Genomic DNA, 16,469 nt, shown 5'->3' on the forward strand with positions numbered 1-16,469 from the left:
TCATGGATGTTTAAGAAGAATGTATGGAAACAGTTTCCTCACTGCATCCTTGAGCTCCTGGTTCCTCATGCTGTAGATGAGGGGGTTCACTGCTGGAGGCACCACTGAGTAGAGAAGTGCGACCACCAGGTCCAGGGATGGTGAGGAAATGAAGGGGGGCTTCAGGTAGGCAAACGCAGCAGTGCTGACCATCAGGGAGACCACAGCCAGGTGAGGGAGGCACGTGGAAAAGGCTTTGTGCCGGCCCTGAGAAGAGGGCATCCTCAGCACTGCCCTGAAGATCTGCATGTAGGAGAAAACAATGAAAACAAAACAACCAAAGCATGAAGAAAAACTAAACACAAGAGCCCCAACTTCCCTGAGGTAGCCATCTGAGCAGGAGAGCTTGAGGATCTGGGGGATTTCACAGAAGAACTGGTCCACAGCATTGCCTCGACAGAGGGGTAGGGAAAACGCATTGGCCGTCTGCAGGGCAGCATTGAGAAAGCCACTGCCCCAGGCAGCTGCTGCCATCTGGGCACAAGCTCTGCTGCCCAGGAGGCTCCCGTAGTGCAGGGGCTTGCAGATGGCAACGTAGCGGTCGTAGGCCATGACGGTGAGAAGATAAAATTCTGATGCAATCAAGAAGACAAACAAAAAGACCTGTGCAACACATCCTTGATAGGAGATGGTCCTGGTGTCCCAGAGGGCATTGGCCATGGCTTTGGGCAGAGTGGTGGAGATGCAGCCCAGGTCGAGGAGGGCGAGGTTGAGGAGGAAGAAGTACATGGGGGTGTGGAGGCGATGGTGGCAGGCTACGGCGCTGATGATGAGGCCGTTGCCCAGGAGGGCAGCCAGGTAGATGCCCAGGAAGAGCGCGAAGTGCAGGAGCTGCAGCTCACGCGTGTCTCTGAATGCCAGCAGCAGGAACTCACTCACAGAGCTGAAGTTGGGCATTTGCTGACTCTGGACACAGTTGTCTGCTGAAGATGAGATGGCAGAGAAAAGTTATAACAGACTTCTCTCAGGAAAAGCTATTGCAAGTCTTAAAGCATGCTCTAGCCTGAACCTCTCTCTTTGCAGGAGAACCTTCCTGCAGCTGTCTTGCTTGAGCAAGATAGAATTTTCTTTTGTTATCTAGTAGTTATCCCTCTAATGGTTAGCATGATGAACATGGTCAGGGATTTCTCTGAGAAGAAAGTTGAGAGAGCTGGGAGTACTGAAGCTGCAGTAGAAGTGAAGATGGACAGAATATTCTCGTTTACACTTACCTTGTCAAGGGCTGTGCAGGTTTCTCCTGGAAGGCAGCTCTCAGCATCCTCCCACTGACAATTGCCCCCAAGCCCTTTCTCCTTCTCTCCTCTCCCCATGCCAGCTTCAGTCAGAGCCCCCAGCCCTGCTGCGCTGTGCAGAGGAGCTGCTCCTGGGCACAGCGCTGTCTCTGCTTCATGGGACTTTCTGAAATGTGTTTTCTCTGTCCCACGAGCCCGGCCCAGCTCAGCAGCACAGCACCAGCCCAAGGCACTGCAATCACCTCTCTGGGGGCTTGGCTGATGAGCCCACGAACCTCAGGCACTCAGAGACAATTGAAGACATCTCTCCAGAAGTGCAAGTCAGAGGCAAGTTTCCTGCAGTTTCCCCCTGAGGGCCAGCACTGACACAGCCTCCCTTGGAGCTCGTTAGAGCAGAACCCTGGAGGCAGTGAGGACAAGGAGACGAAGGCAATGTGAAGGTGACAGTGATGTGTAGGAAAAGTGGATGTGTGTCACCAAGCACAAGGGCCAGGCCTTGACCCCTGGTCTCTAGGAAGGGAAATCCTTTCCTTCGCACCTTGCTCAGGGCTCTTTGTGGGGCAGTAGGAGATGGGGATGTGCATGGCCAAGTGCAGGAGAATGGTACGAGCCCTGCCTGGTTCATGGGTGGGGGCGAGGAGGCAATGAGGCCCTGGTTCTTCAATGATCAGATGTCTCCTCATAGGCCTCAGTGACAGAGACAACAGCCATAGCCATGGACAGAAAGACCTGGGTCCTGCTGGGACTTGCCATAGCCCTTGCTCCTCTCCAAACCAGGATGGCCTAGAGAATCCCAGACCTGTACCTCTTTACTGGTTAGTTGTAGACACTTGTCCATGTGGTGTCACAGCAGACCTAAGCTGAGTCTGATAACACAGATCTCCTTGGTGGCCATGCTCCTCATGAGGCAGCTCTGTAGGAAGCTGGCCTGGTTCCTGCTGAGCAGGCACCACTGCTCGTATGGCATCCCTCGTGGTGCCCAGGCCCTTCTCCTGTGTACTTAGCAGTGTCCCAGTTTCCACTGATGTGTGGGGTTACTCTCCCTCTTGTTCAGGACTAGTGCTCTTCTCCTTGTAAATGTCTAGAGGTTACTTTAGACAAAATCCTGCAGTTTCTCAAGCTCCCACCATACTGATGCATCGTTCTGTCAGCTGTTCCTGTCTGCAGGCAGACAGTTCAGCCTTCATGTGATTGTGCTGTCTCTGACAAGACAGCAGCATTTGGAGGTACAGGGGACACAGAATCACACACAGAACCACACAGAATGATCTTGGTTAGAAGAGACCTCAAGATCATCGAGTCCAACCTCTGACCTAACACTAACAAGTCCTCCACTAAACCAACGTCGGGATAATACAGGAGCAACCAGTTCAATGGAACTGCAACATAGTCACAGAGAGGTAATGCGTGGAAGGCTGTCAGATTCTACTTTTTCTGTTGTTCATTCTCATGCATGTTGTCAGTTTCTTTGGAGCTGTGTCCTAAATGATATGGGGCTGTGCAGGACAAAGTTAGAAGGGCCAAAGCCCAGCTGGAGCTTAATCAATGCATTCATGTCAAAGACAATAAACACTGCTTATAGAAATACTTTAAATAAAAGAGGATTAACAGTCATCATAAATTATTGGATGTGGGGGGAAACCTGGTGCCAAGAGATGAGGTAAAGGCTGAGGTACTTAATGCCTTCTTTGCCTCAGTCTCTAGCAGCAAGACCAGTTGTTCCCCTGGACATTTCTTCCTCCTCATGGCCAGTGCCCACCTTTTAGGGTGGTTTGTATCATTTTTTTTTTTTTTTTCTCCTGCTCTTTCCTACTACCACAGAAAGCTCCATCATGGTGGAAACCACTCCTGAAGTAGGCATCCCAACCCAGCCGGCTCCTTGCGGCCTCTCAGCCAACCAGACACAAGTCACCTCAGCAACAGCTTCCAAGCCAGGGGCCTGCTGCTGGCCTCGCAGCTTCTTGGCTAGACACAGCCAAGCCTTGTGCCTGTGATAAATTAGTAGGGGTTTGTTCATTGTCCTTGAGAATTTAAAGAATCTACTGAGGAGATAAGGTTTCACAACTCACGGCATTGTAACACGGGGACAAATGGGGAAGGAGGGTTGGGTAAACATCCTTGTTAAAACAAAGATTCTGTAGGATACTACCCATCCACTGCAAGACATCTTGTTTTGCCCCCACCTGAACACAAGCACAATGCATGATCACCAGAGGAAGAATAACGACCCCCATGTCTGCGCAGCCTCAGAACAAGTCTCGACAAGTCGACAAGTCGACAGGTCTCGACAAGTCGACAGGTCTCGACAAGTCGACAGGTCTCGACAAGCCGGAACTTCAATGCTGTAAAACAGCAACACTGGAAAGGGGAAGTTGTGTGCCATGGTGGAGCGGAGACTCCCCAGCCGCCCAGCGCTGTTTTGCTTGTGTCTGCTTACTTGATTAATAAAATAATTTCAATAGACCAGTAAATTGTGTGGTCTAACTTATAACATTGCCAAGGTGATAACCCCTCCTTTTCAAGCACTTCTGCAGTTTTTAAGGATTCTGCACATGCTCAGAAGGGAAGTTCCAAAGCACTGGAGGTGCCCACTGCTCTAGGTGCCTGCCCAGATCCTCTCATACTCCCTGCTACTCCTCACTTTCCAGCCTTGGGGCAGGTCTCTGGAGGGCGTTCTTCACGAGTTGTTTATCCTTAAACAACAGTTGAAACACATTCAGGAGACATAACAATAGGACGATCCAATGGATATTCTAAGCTTTGTAGAGGTAGTGTAATTAGCCTGGAGGAGAAGGGGGAGGTGAAGAAGTGGAGGTGTCCCTCCCTTTTCCTCTCCTAGATTGGCTCCCTAAAGCAAAAAGGTCAAGCCTGTAATTCTTAAGTTACTGAGTAATGGTTCCTGAGGAATGGATGTGATGGCAATGCTCAGTACAAAGAACAGATTTGTCACATGACCAGTAATTTTATAGACTCATAAGGTAGTGTTACACAACATAGCAAAATATCTTTAAACCAGACCCAAAAATGATAAACAGCACAATGGGAACACAGGCAGTAAGTAATGTGCTATACAACTCATTTCTGAATGAAAGCCCAACAGACCTGAGATCCAAAATGTCGACCTTGTGATCAGCAACTATTAAACTGGTCTAATGCTTATAACAATTTAACTTTAGCACTCTGTGGTAAGATCTGTCCTTATCTCAACCCTTTGTGCCCCACACCGTGTGCCAAAAAGACTTTTGTGGTTTAACGCGGCAGTTCGAGTACATGGAATTATTTGAAGAGGTCCAGAGGAGGGCCACAAAGACGATCAAGGGGCTGGAGCACTTCTGCTATGAAGGTGTGTTGAGAGAACTGGTACTACTTAGACGTTTAGATGTAGAGCTTAGGGATATGGTTTAGTGGGGACTGTTATTGTTAGGTTAGAGGTTGGACTCGATGATCTTGAGGTCTCTTCCAACCTAGAAATTCTGTGATTCTGTGTGTGATTCTGTGATACTTAGTACCGGAGAAACCTTAGAGCAACCTTCCAGTACTTAGAGAGGACCTACGGGAAAGTTGGGGAGGCAGTCTGTCTAGAAGTGTAGTGATGGGACAAGGAGAAATTACTTTAAACTAGAAGAGGGCAGATTTAAATTAGATATATGAAAGAAATTCTTTCCTCTTAGGATGGTGAGGCACTGGAACAGCTTTCCTGGAAAAGCTGTGAATGTCCCATCCCTGGAAGTGTTCAAAGAGAGGTTGGAATGAGTTTTGAGCAACCAGGTCTAGTAGGAGGATGGTTGGAATAAAGGGATCTTTAAGATCCCTTTCAACCCAAACCATTCTATGATCCCGTGCTTCTATGATTATCTGTGACACTGCTACCATTGTCACACAGAATCACACTGTCCTTCTGAAGCCCATAATGTCTCTCCTCAGAGATTTTAACCAAGATTTATGGTTAGTCCAGCTGGCATCCTGTTACAAGTGGTGTCCCCCATGGGTCGGTACTGGGACCTATCTTGTTTAAGGTCTTTATTGATGACCTAGATGAGGGGATTGAGTGTACCCTCACTAAGTCTACAGATGACACCAAGTTGGGAGGTAGTGACGATCCGCATGAGGGTAGGGTGGCCCTTCAGAGGGACCTGGATAGGCTGGATTGCTGAGCTAAGGTGAATGGGGTGAGGTTCAACAAGGCCAAGTGCAGGGTCCTGCACTTTGGCCACAATGACTCCATGCAACGCTATGGGCTTGGGACACAGTGACTAGAGGATTGTGAAGAGCAAAAGGACCTGGGAGTGTTGATGGATGCTCGGCTGAACATGAGCCAGCTGTGTGCTCAGGTGGCCAAGAAGGCCAAGGGCATCCTGGCTTGTATAAAAGCAGTGTGGCCAGTAGGGCTACGGAAGTGACTGTCCCCGTGTACTTGGCTCTGATGAGGCCGCACCTCTAATACACAGTTTAGTTTTTGGCCCCTCGTTACAAGAAGGACATCGAGGTCCTGGAACATGTCCAGAGAAGGGCAACCAAACTGTTGAGGGGGCTGGAGCACAGGTCTTATGAGAAGTGGCTGAAGGAATTGAGATTATTAACTTTGGCGAAGAGGAAGCTCAGGGGAGACCTCATTGCACTCTACAACTTCCTGAAGAGAGGTTGTGATGAGGCGGGGGTTGGCCTCTTCCCTCAGATAACTAATGATAGGACTTGAGGAAATGGCCACAAGTTGTGCCAGGGGAGATTTAGATTAGATATCACGAAAACCTTTTTCTCTCAAAGAGTAGTCGGGAACTGGAATGGTCTGCTCAGGGAGGTGGTGGAATCACCGACCCTCAGTGTTCAAGAAGCACCAGGACAAGGTGCTAGGAGATATGGCTTAGTGGCTTAGTGGGTAGTATTAGTGATAGGAAGGTTGGACTAAATGGTCTTGTAGGTCCTTTCCAAATTTGTGCTTTTATGATTTCAATGACTCTATCATAGAACAAGCGGAATGGTTTTAAACTTCAAGAGGGTAGATTTAGATCCGATAGTCAGATGAAATTCTTGACTTGGAGGTGAGGCACTGGCACTTGTGCAGTAGGTCCAGAGGTCACCCAGAGGGAGTTTGGATCAGCCCATGGCCTTGTGTTTGAAGGAACAGCTGGTGAGAGTGGAGAGGCAGCAGTGAAATCATGGGAACAGCAGAGTGAGAACAAGGATGGGGGAAGAAATGTGTCTGTCTGCAGCCTTCAGGGAAGTGTGAGACAGCACAGGAAAGCGTGCAGAGGAGAAGGCAGAGGGCTCTGACAAGAATGGAAGGCTGAGCAGCACTGACAACTTTGTCCCCTTGGCCATGGCTTATAAGGAGACGTCTTTTACTCATGGCATTGGGGCCGTGTATCCTCCTTTCAACCCTTCACAAACACTGGAAGGTGTCATACAATTGTCCTTCACATGATATTGTGGGCATCACCCCCTACCCCACAGACCCCAGAAAGAGTGAGACATGGGGATGCTGGGGGTGCAGGATCTCCCCTCCCAGTGGCTGGGGTCAGGCCTTGGCCCTTCTGATTCACCAAAATTAACAGTGATTTTCTCAGCACAGTGCCTTTGCGTCTCTGTAATCATGGCTTCCAGTTATCTGCCCTTATAATTCCCACAGGAGGCTTTGTGAGTAATCGAATAAAATAGCCAACAGAGTATTGAGTATTCTAATACTACAGAATAGTGTAGCCAACAGAGGTGAGACAAGTACTCTGATATAATGACAGGCATCAGAAAGCTGATCCCAGTTAGATGACTGATAAGGGGAGGTCAGGAGTAGCCTGGCCAGGAGAGATGTGAGATTTGGGGAAGGGAAGAAGAAGGGAAGAGGAGCTCGGAAGCTTACCTTTGTAGAGATAAGAGGGTTCATGCAATATTGATGCTGCTGTAACACTGACTTCAGTCTTGTTACGCCTTTAAACAATAACAATAATCCCCAACCTAAACGTTAGTCCAACATGCTGACAGGAATCCACTATTGTAAAGCAGAACTCAAAATATCACCTCAAGATAAACTCAGCGCAGAGCCCCTATCCCTTACATTTCCTCTCTTGCTCACCCTAATCCCTGCCCTTAACACTAACATTAAATGCTCTATTTATCCCAAGACTTCTTCCCAGACCTAAACAAAACCCTAAGCCATAATGCTTGCCCATACCCTAACCACACACCTGACACCACAAACAGAACAGCAAACCTTCCAACTAAAACTTTGTTTACTCTCTAAACCAGAAAGGTAAGTCCCAGTCTGTAGGGGACTAGAGAGAGGTTAGCTCTGCCTCAGGATCTCCTGCCCCAGCAGCAGGAATGTGACTGTGGCATAGACTGTGAGGTCACTTCTGTCTCTGCCCTTGATAGGGCAGCAGCAGGAACGTGTCACAGAAAGGGACTGTGAGGCCACTTGTGTCTGGAGGGGGCAAGTCAGCCTTGGCTCCTCGCTGGGTTCTGCACTTTTGGGCTGACATCTGGCAGTGGCCCTGCTAGGCCAGCAGAAGGCACCTGCTTGGCATGCTGACTGGGGGATCCCCTCTGCCTCCACACCCAGGAGGACCCAGGCAGAAAGAAGGCCCCAACATGGGTTGTCCTGTCCCTTCTGCTTGAGTCCATGACTGGGCAGCAACAGGCACAAGGCTTGGCTGTGTGTAGCCAAGAAGCTGCAAGGCCAGAAGCAGGCCCCTGGCTTGGAAGCTGCTGCTGAGGTGACTTGTGTCTGCTTGGCTGAGAGGCCAGAAAGAGCCTGCTGGGTTGGGATGCCTACTTCAGAAGTGGTTTCCACCCTGACGGAGTTTACTTTGGTAATATGAAAGAGCAGGAGAGAAAAACTGCCACAAAGTGCACCCTGGAAACTTGGCACCGGCCATGAGAAGGAAGAAATATCCAGGGGAACAACTGGTCCGTCTGCTAGAGTTAGAGGCAAAGAAGGTGTTAAGAGCCTTTGCTTTACCTCCTTTCTTGTTACCAAGTTTCCCCTCACATGCAATAAAGGATGATGATTCTCCCTAATCTTCCTTTATGTGAAGTATTTATATAAGCAGTTTTTATTTTCTTTGACAGTAATATACCACTGGAGCTCCAGCTGGGCTTTGGCCCTTCTAATTTTGACCTGCACAGCCCCATAACATTCAGGACACAGCTCCAGACAAACTGAAAGCATGCATGGGAGGAAAGCACAAAAGACTTTCCTCAAGTCCTGATGCTGCTGTCTTGTCAGAGATAGCACAATCACATGGAATTAGAACTGTCTGCCTGCAGACCTTAACGCCTGACAGAATGGAGAGTCAGTCCATGGGAACCTTGAGAAACCTCAAGATTTGTCTAAAGGAACATCGTGCCCTTTACAAGAAGAAGAGCCCTGTCCTGCACTGATGAAGAGTAACCCTACACATCACAAGAAGAGTAACCCTACACATCAGGGCAGCATGGGACACTGCTGAGTGAGCAGTGCCCAGGAGGAGGAGGGCCAGGGCACCACAAGGGATGCCATACGAGCAGTGGTGCCTGCTCACTAGGAACCAGGCCAGATTCCTACAGAGCTGCCTTATGAGGAGCATGGCCACCAAGATGATCTGAGTTATCAGACTCAGTTCACATCTGGTGTGACACCACATGGACAAGTGTCTACAGCCAGCTGGTAAAGAGGTACATGTCTGGGAGTCCCTAGGATATCCTGATTTGGAGAGGAGTAAGGGATATGGCAAGGCTGAAAGTCCCAACAGGACCCGGGTCTTTGTGTCCATGGCTATGGCTGTTGTCTCTGCCACTGAGGAGTATGAGGAGACAGTTTACTGTTAAAGCACAAGGGCCTCATTGCCTCTTTGCCTCCACCCATCAACCAGGCAGGGGTTGTACCATTCTCCTGCACTTGGCCATGCACATCCCCATCTCCTGCTGCCCCTTGCAGAGCCCTGAGCACTGTGTGAAGGGAAAGGATCTCCCTTCCCAGGAGCTGCGGGTCCTGCACTTTGCTTGCTTGCTCTGTGCCATTGGGCTCCCTTAAGGTGTCCCCAAGGCCTCAGGGCTTTTGTTACTGTTTGGTTTTTGTTTGGTGCTAGCAGGGAGGCCAGCTATGACAGAGGACTGCACAGTGCCTGCTGCTGCCTGCTGGGACACGGATGCCACTGCAGAGACAACAGGACTGGCACCAGATTACAGGAGATATAATGTCTAACCCAAATACAAGAAACACAAGAGAATAATGTGGAAGCCAAAAGAGAGCAGCAGTGAAAAAGCCACGTCCTGCTGCTGGCCATGGCCATGGCTCCAGGGAAGCAGCAGCCCTGACCCGAAGGCAGCAGAGAGGCAGAACCTAGTGGGCAGTGAGGGGGAGACCCAAGGGCCACTGGGGCTGCTCGTTCATGTTTCAGCTGGGCTCTTGGCCCTGAGCCCCTCCTGCGTGCCAGGGTTTGCTCCCCCAGCTCCAGAGGAGATGGGAAGAGATGGCAGCTGAGACCAATGAATTTCTGCTGGATTCTTTATTGTCTTTATCTACACAGGAAGCATGGTTCTATAGGTAAATCTTTAACAAGTAGAAGGCTAAGAATAATATTATTTATATCTGAAACAATAGTTAGTGAAAATAATAACACAGACAAATGTAAAAAAAAAAAAAAAAAAAAAAACACTTAAAATTTTCTGAGAAAAATAGGTGTTTCTGATTATAGGCTAATTGTTATAGGAATTGTTATAAGAAGCTGAAGAACATGTATTGAAACGGTGTCCTCACTGCATCCCTTAGTTCCAGGTTCCTCATGCTGTAGATGAGGGGGTTCACCGCTGGAGGCACTGGTGAGGGGAAGAGATTGCAGTTGAGACCAATTAATTTCTCCCTGTTTCTTTATTGTCTTTATTTAAACGTGAATATTGATTGTAAAGGTATTTGAAATTATTGACTTAATAATAAAAATAAAAATAAAATAAAAATTAAGAGACTTAGAATAACATTAAATCAAAGCCACAAGTTAGAGGAAATAATAATAAAGAAAACTACTTTCAAGAATTTGCATTGTGTCTTTTTTTCAGAAATCCTATGTGTCCTGTTGGTATTATATGCACATTATTTCTGCTGAAGAAAGATGTATTCAAATAGTTTCCTCACTGCATGCTTGATCTCCGTGTTCCTCATGCTGTAAATGAGGGGGTTCACTGCTGGAGGCAACACTGAGTATAGAAAAGCCACCACCAGATCCAGGGATGGGGAAGAAATGGAGGGGGGCTTCAGGTAGGCAAATATGCCAGTGCTAAGAAACAGGGAGACCACAGCCAGGTGAGGGAGGCACGTGGAAAAGGCTTTGTGCCGGCCCTGCTCAGAGGGCATTCTCAGCACTGCCCTTAAAATCTGTACATAGGACACCACAATGAAAACAAAACAACCGAAAACTAAAGAAACACTAAAGACAAGTGCCCCAACTTCCCTGAGGTAGGCACCTGAGCAGGAGAGCTTGAGGATCTGGGGAATTTCACAGAAGAACTGGTCCACAGCATTGCCTTGGCAGAGCGGCAGGGAAAATGTATTGGCCGTGTGCAGGACAGCATTGAGAAAGCCACTGCCCCAGGCAGCTGCTGCCATCTGGGCACAAGCTCTGCTGCCCAGGAGGCTCCCGTAGTGCAGGGGCTTGCAGATGGCAACGTAGCGGTCGTAGGCCATGACGGTGAGAAGGGAATACTCTGCATCAAAAAAGAAGACTATGAAAAGGACTTGTGCAACACATCCTTGATATGAGATGGTCTTGGTGTCCCAGAGGGCATTGGCCATGGCTTTGGGGACAGTGGTGGAAATGCATCCCAGGTCGAGGAGGGCGAGGTTGAGGAGGAAGAAGTACATGGGGGTGTGCAGGCGGTGGTCGCAGGCTACGGCAGTGAGGATGAGGCTGTTGCCCAGGAGGGCAGCCAGGTAGATGCCCAGGAAGAGCGTGAAGTGCAGGAGCTGCAGCTCGCGCGTGTCTGCGAATGCCAGCAGGAGGAATTCACTCACAGAGCTGCTGTTGGACATTTACAGGTTCTGCCACGGAGTCCTGCCCAAGGCAGAGGAAGACTATTTACCACAGAGTTATGTGAGAGGAATAATTTCCATTTCTCTTTTAAGCCTCCCTTTGCAAATATCCGTAGACCTTTGGCGGGTCTTTTTCATGCCATATTAGTGATGCTGCCTTAAGGCCTCCATGGGAGCAGGCGATTCTGCTCTGGACAATGCAGGAGTCAGTCCTGACCTACAGCAAGAGATGAAGAACATAGGTGGATTTATATTTTCTATATTATGTTCTAGCTGCCCCACCACACCTGAGCACTGTCTGTAAGGCATAAATCCTGGGCACTTCTGCTGCATTCCAAGTGAAATCCTGTGAATCGTCAGAAGCAAAGGTACTATTCCTTTAGTTCGGGTTGTACTTTCAGAGGGGACAGACACTCTGTCTATAGAGGCTGGTCTCTTCTGCTGGCATGTGTATGAGCTGTAGGATAATTATGCTCACATGTTCACCTGAAAAGAAGTAGGACACTGCTGAATCCAGGCTCAGAGTGCACATCTCCAGACACCTCACCCTGTCCCTGTATTTGCCATTCCCCAAGCACACCGAGGGTTCACTTCATGTGCATGTGAAACCCCATCCCCAGCCAGAATCACAGAATTGCAGGGGTTGGAAGGGACCTCAAGAGATCATCTGGTCCACCCCCCCTGCCAAAGCAGGTTCCTTGGAGCAGGCTGCCCAGGTAGGCATCCAGACAGGCCTTGAATATCTCCAGAGAAGGAGACTCCACAACCTCCCTGGGCAGCCTGTTGCAGAGCTCCGTCACCCTCACCGTGAAGAAGTACTTTTGCATATTGGTGCGGAACTTCCTGTGCTCCATGTTTTGGCTATTTGCCCCATGTTCTGTCCCCACAAACCACTGAAAAGAGGTTGGCCAAATCCCTCTGTCTCCCACACTAAGATATTTGTAAACATTGATAAGATCCCCTCTCAGTCTTCTCTTCTCAAGGCTGAACAGACCCAGGTCTCAGCCTTTCCTCATAGTGAAGATGCTCCAGGCCCCGTATCATCTTTGTGGCCCTCCGCTGGACTCTTTCCAGGAGATCCCTGTCTTTCTTGCACCGGGGAGACCAGAACTGGACACAGCACTCCAGGTGAGGCCTGACCAAGGCAGAGTAGACGGGGAGGGTCACCTCCCTTGACCTATCTCCAAGCTCCTTTTAATGCCTGGAAACAAGAACAGCAGCAGCACGGCCAGGTGGAGAAGCCAGGAGGAACACCAGCGTGCTGCTGCCAGGGGAGGCAAGGCCAGGGAGGGACAGACGGACACTCAGCAGACCCTCCTGTGATGCAGCTCTGCCTGCAGGGGAGGTAGCTCCTGCTTATTTCAAATGCTGTGTGCTCTGCTTTGGCCCACAGACACCTCCCAAAGACAGGGCACTGGACATCACAGAGGGTTTGCAGCTCCTAAGGTCAGCTAGGATAAAACCTGAGAGGACCACAATGATGATGTTGGTGCAATCTGTGGGATGAGGTGTGGGAAGGGATTTCACAAAGTTAATAACTGGCACTTTGATTTCTCAATGCAATGCACCAGGAGTCTCAGTCTGCTGTACAACCCCAATAATCCATTACTATAAAATCTGCCTCCCCTCCATGGCAGGAATCTCAAAACACAGACTGCAGAAAAATCCTTACCCTTCAGATAAACCAAGCGTCAATCTTCCTCTTGAAATGCTTCCTCATAATGCCATTCTCTAAAGCATTTCAGAAACAGAGAGACCCATCCCGACAGATACTATCAGCCATCAGATGTGCCAGCTGTAGAAGACCCCTCTGGCAACCCCACCTGCATTGCCCTGCTGCCAGAGACTCACGGTGTCAGGAGCCTGCAGATGTGTCCTACCACACGCTGCCCTCCGTTGTTGCGCTCCTCAGTGCCTCCAAGCCCTCTCTCCTTCTCTCCTCTCTGTGTGCCAGCTGCTGTCAGAGTCCCCAGCCCTGCTGTGCTGTGCAGAGGAGCTGCTCCTGGGCAGAGCTGTCTCTCTGCTGCACTGCCCGCTTGCCAGGAGCTCCCCTTGGGCCCAGGAGCCCGGCCCAGCTCAGCAGCACAGCACCCGACCATGGCATCGCTTGCTCTGTGCCCTTGGGCTCTCTCGAGGTGTCCCCAAGGCCTCAGGGCTGACAGCACCTGAAAGCAGCAGGGTCTTTGCTGGGGTGTGGTGTTTGAAGCAGACCGAAGTCATCACTGACTGCCCTTCTCTGAACACAGGAAGGATGACTTTTACAAGGGTGATTTGTACTTTTAGACTGTGGTTGTCAAAGATGTTGTGCTTTAACCTGTCAGGCACCTCAGCACCACACAGCTGTTAGCTCACACCCACACCTAAAAAGACAATGGGTTGAAATAATGATAATGTAAAAGGACAGAAAATGAAGAGATAGGAATAACAGTAACAATACTAATAATAAATAATAATAAACTTTATTTTTATTATTGTTATATGTATAAAGCAAGTGATGAACAGTGCAATTGCTCATCACACACTGATCGATGCCCAACCTTTCCCCAAGCAGGGGTCCCACAGAACCTGGTCAGCCTGCATTAGGCTCTCGTGTGCAGTTCCCTTGACCTTACTTTGTTATAGGGCAATACAGGTTTTCAGAAGGATTTGCAACATTTGCTTCCCTTCCTCAAATACTTCTGCTGTGTTGCCCCATGTGATGGGGCATCAGTATGTTGGAAGTGTTCAGGAGATTCCCTGTGTTGCAGGGCAGTCTGGATCAGCCCATGGCAAAAGTAGGGCTGTGCTTCCAGCCCTGGGGCAGTTGATTCCAGGTGGGCAGGACACCCCTCCATGTGAAAGCAAAGTGTGGCCTTCGTACTGCCACCAAAGGGATGGAGAAAAAATGCATTAGTAATATTAATTGTGGCATAGCACTTGGCTGCCTTTGACTCCAGTTCATACTGAATGAAGTTCTAGCATGCCTGGCACAGCAGCACTCAGTGGTGGTGGGACTTCATTCAAGTCACAGAAGTGCACCATTATCTTCCACTCACCATTCGAATTTTGTCCTGTCCATATGGGACTATTATAGGGTGAGCAAGTGTTGCTGATCATTCCGTGGCTCTCCAGTCGATGAACCAGTTCATGGATGGGAATCAGGGAGTCTCTGTTAGTGCAATATTGCCTCGGGCGCACTGTTGTGGTAGCGATTGGCACCTGCTACTCATTGGCCATCAGCACCTCCACAGCAGAAGGGTCCTGTGAAAGAGTGGGCAAGGTAGACAACTGCTTGGTGTCCTCCACCTCCAAGGCAGCTATGCCAAAAGCCCACCAATACCCTTGTGGATCTCCTGAAGTAGTCTATACCAATGTTACACAGAGCCTCCAGGCCAGTCCCAATGGGTTGCATTTGCCACTCCTTCCCCGTTAGACTCACTTCAGCCTCCTGTATAGCTAAGTTTTGGGTTTGATGTGCCAGGCCAATAATCCTCAAAGTCCAATACACCCGATTGTCCTCTCCCTCCCCCAGGGTGAAAGCTGTGTCCCTCGAGTCCTGCTCGTAGTATTCTTTACTCTGTTTGGAGGATTGCCCACTAGAAATTGGAGCAGCAAGTGTCACAGAAGAACCACTTTTTGACAATGTTTTTCCTTGTGCTTCATGTATCCGTGCCTCTAAGGTGGAGGTCAATTTTTTGCATCGCATTTTCTCATGGCCTCTCCATGGTCACACAGTCAAAAGCACAGGATAGAAACTGGTATGTACCCACTATGTTACCTTTCTTGAGAAGAGGGATGCTTACATCTGATAGTTGAGCTATTGGTTCGTGCAGGTGGGGAGGAAGCCGTATTCTCTTGGAGTTGTTGGACCTCTTGGGAAAGTTTCTTTCTGGACAAGACACAGGCCCATAGGAAAGAAGAGAGACTTTCTTTGTAATGCCATAGTTGGCTAGCCAATTCATCCACCATGGGTTCCTCTTGGTCTTTCCAGGTCATTACTGCCCATGGGTTGGCATATGATGATGGTGTGCTCTGTACAAACTCCTGCCCCATGGGTCATGTGCACTTGACTTCATCTGGATCTTTGGATAGCTGTTATCTAGGTTTCTACAAATCGCCTTCAGCACCCCTAATTTCCTCAGGAACGGATACCCCTCTGCATGGTGGTCAACTTTCCTGGTTGACATACAAGATCTTTCAAGAGAGACCTTTCCTTCAAGCATGATGGGAGTAAGTTCCTTGTGCCCTTTTCCAATCGCTTTGTCCATCACCCCTTCCCTAGAGGGAGATTCTGGCTGCTTGGCTTCCCTGCTTTCCAATTCCAGGCTATTGGCCCTGCTCTCCCCCCACTGGAGCAGCCAGATGACAATGTGCTCACCGAGATGATTGCTGAAATCTTTTCCAATACCTCGTAGCTTACCATGGGACAGGGACCATTTGGTTTCTGATGCTTATATGATTTCTTCTGCTTTGACCTCATTTTACAAGGCCAAGTGCCGGGTCCTCCACCTGGGGCGCAATAACCCCAAGCAGAGCTACAGGCTGGGAGATGAGTGGTTGGAGAGCTGCCTGGCGGAGAAGGACCTGGGAGTGACGGTGGACAGTAGCCTGAATATGAGCCAGGAGTGTGCTCAGGTGGCCAAGAAGGCCAACGGCATCCTGGCTTGGATCAGAAACAGTGTGACCAGCAGGGCTAGGGAGGTGATTGTTCTCCTGTACTCGGCTCTGGTGAGGCCGCACCTCGAGTACTGTGTTCAGTTTTGGGCCCCTCGCTACCAGAAGGACATCGAGGTGCTTGAGCAGGTCCAGAGAAGGGTGATGAAGCTGATGAGGGGCCTGGAGAACAAGTCCTACGAGGAGCGGCTGAGGGAGCTGGGCTTGTTCAGCCTGGAGAAAAGGAGGCTCAGAGGTGACCTTATTGCTCTTTACAGATATCTTAAAGGAGGCTGTAGCGAGGTGGAGGTTGGTCTGTTCTCCCACGTGCCTGGTGACAGGACGAGGGGGAATGGGCTTAAGTTGTGCCAGGGGAGTTTTAAGTTGGATGTTAGGAAGAACTTCTTTACCGAAAGGGTTGTGAGGCACTGGAACAGGCTGCCCAGGGAGGTGGTGGAGTCACCATCCCTGGAAGTCTTCAAAAGATGTTTAGATGTAGAGCTTAGGGATATGGTTTAGTGGGGACTGTTAGTGTTAGGTCAGAGGTTGGACTCGATGATCTTGAGGTC

At 49.4% G+C, this 16,469-nt stretch overlaps 2 protein-coding genes across 2 annotated transcripts; both read right to left on the reverse strand.

Annotated features, from left to right (window-relative positions):
• Positions 1 to 936, reverse strand: LOC119715342 (olfactory receptor 14C36-like). Its single transcript, XM_072029681.1, has one exon. It carries the CDS (start codon positions 934 to 936, stop codon positions 1 to 3), a length of 936 nt encoding a protein of 311 aa, XP_071885782.1.
• Positions 937 to 10,332: 9,396 nt separating this feature from the next.
• On the reverse strand, positions 10,333 to 11,268 carry LOC119716254 (olfactory receptor 14C36-like). The gene has a single exon (XM_038175774.2). It carries the CDS (start codon positions 11,266 to 11,268, stop codon positions 10,333 to 10,335), a length of 936 nt encoding a protein of 311 aa, XP_038031702.2.
• Positions 11,269 to 16,469: the final 5,201 nt, after the last annotated feature.

Source organism: Anas platyrhynchos, chromosome 31 (assembly GCF_047663525.1).
Source record: "Anas platyrhynchos isolate ZD024472 breed Pekin duck chromosome 31, IASCAAS_PekinDuck_T2T, whole genome shotgun sequence".
Taxonomy (NCBI): Eukaryota; Metazoa; Chordata; class Aves; order Anseriformes; family Anatidae; genus Anas; species Anas platyrhynchos.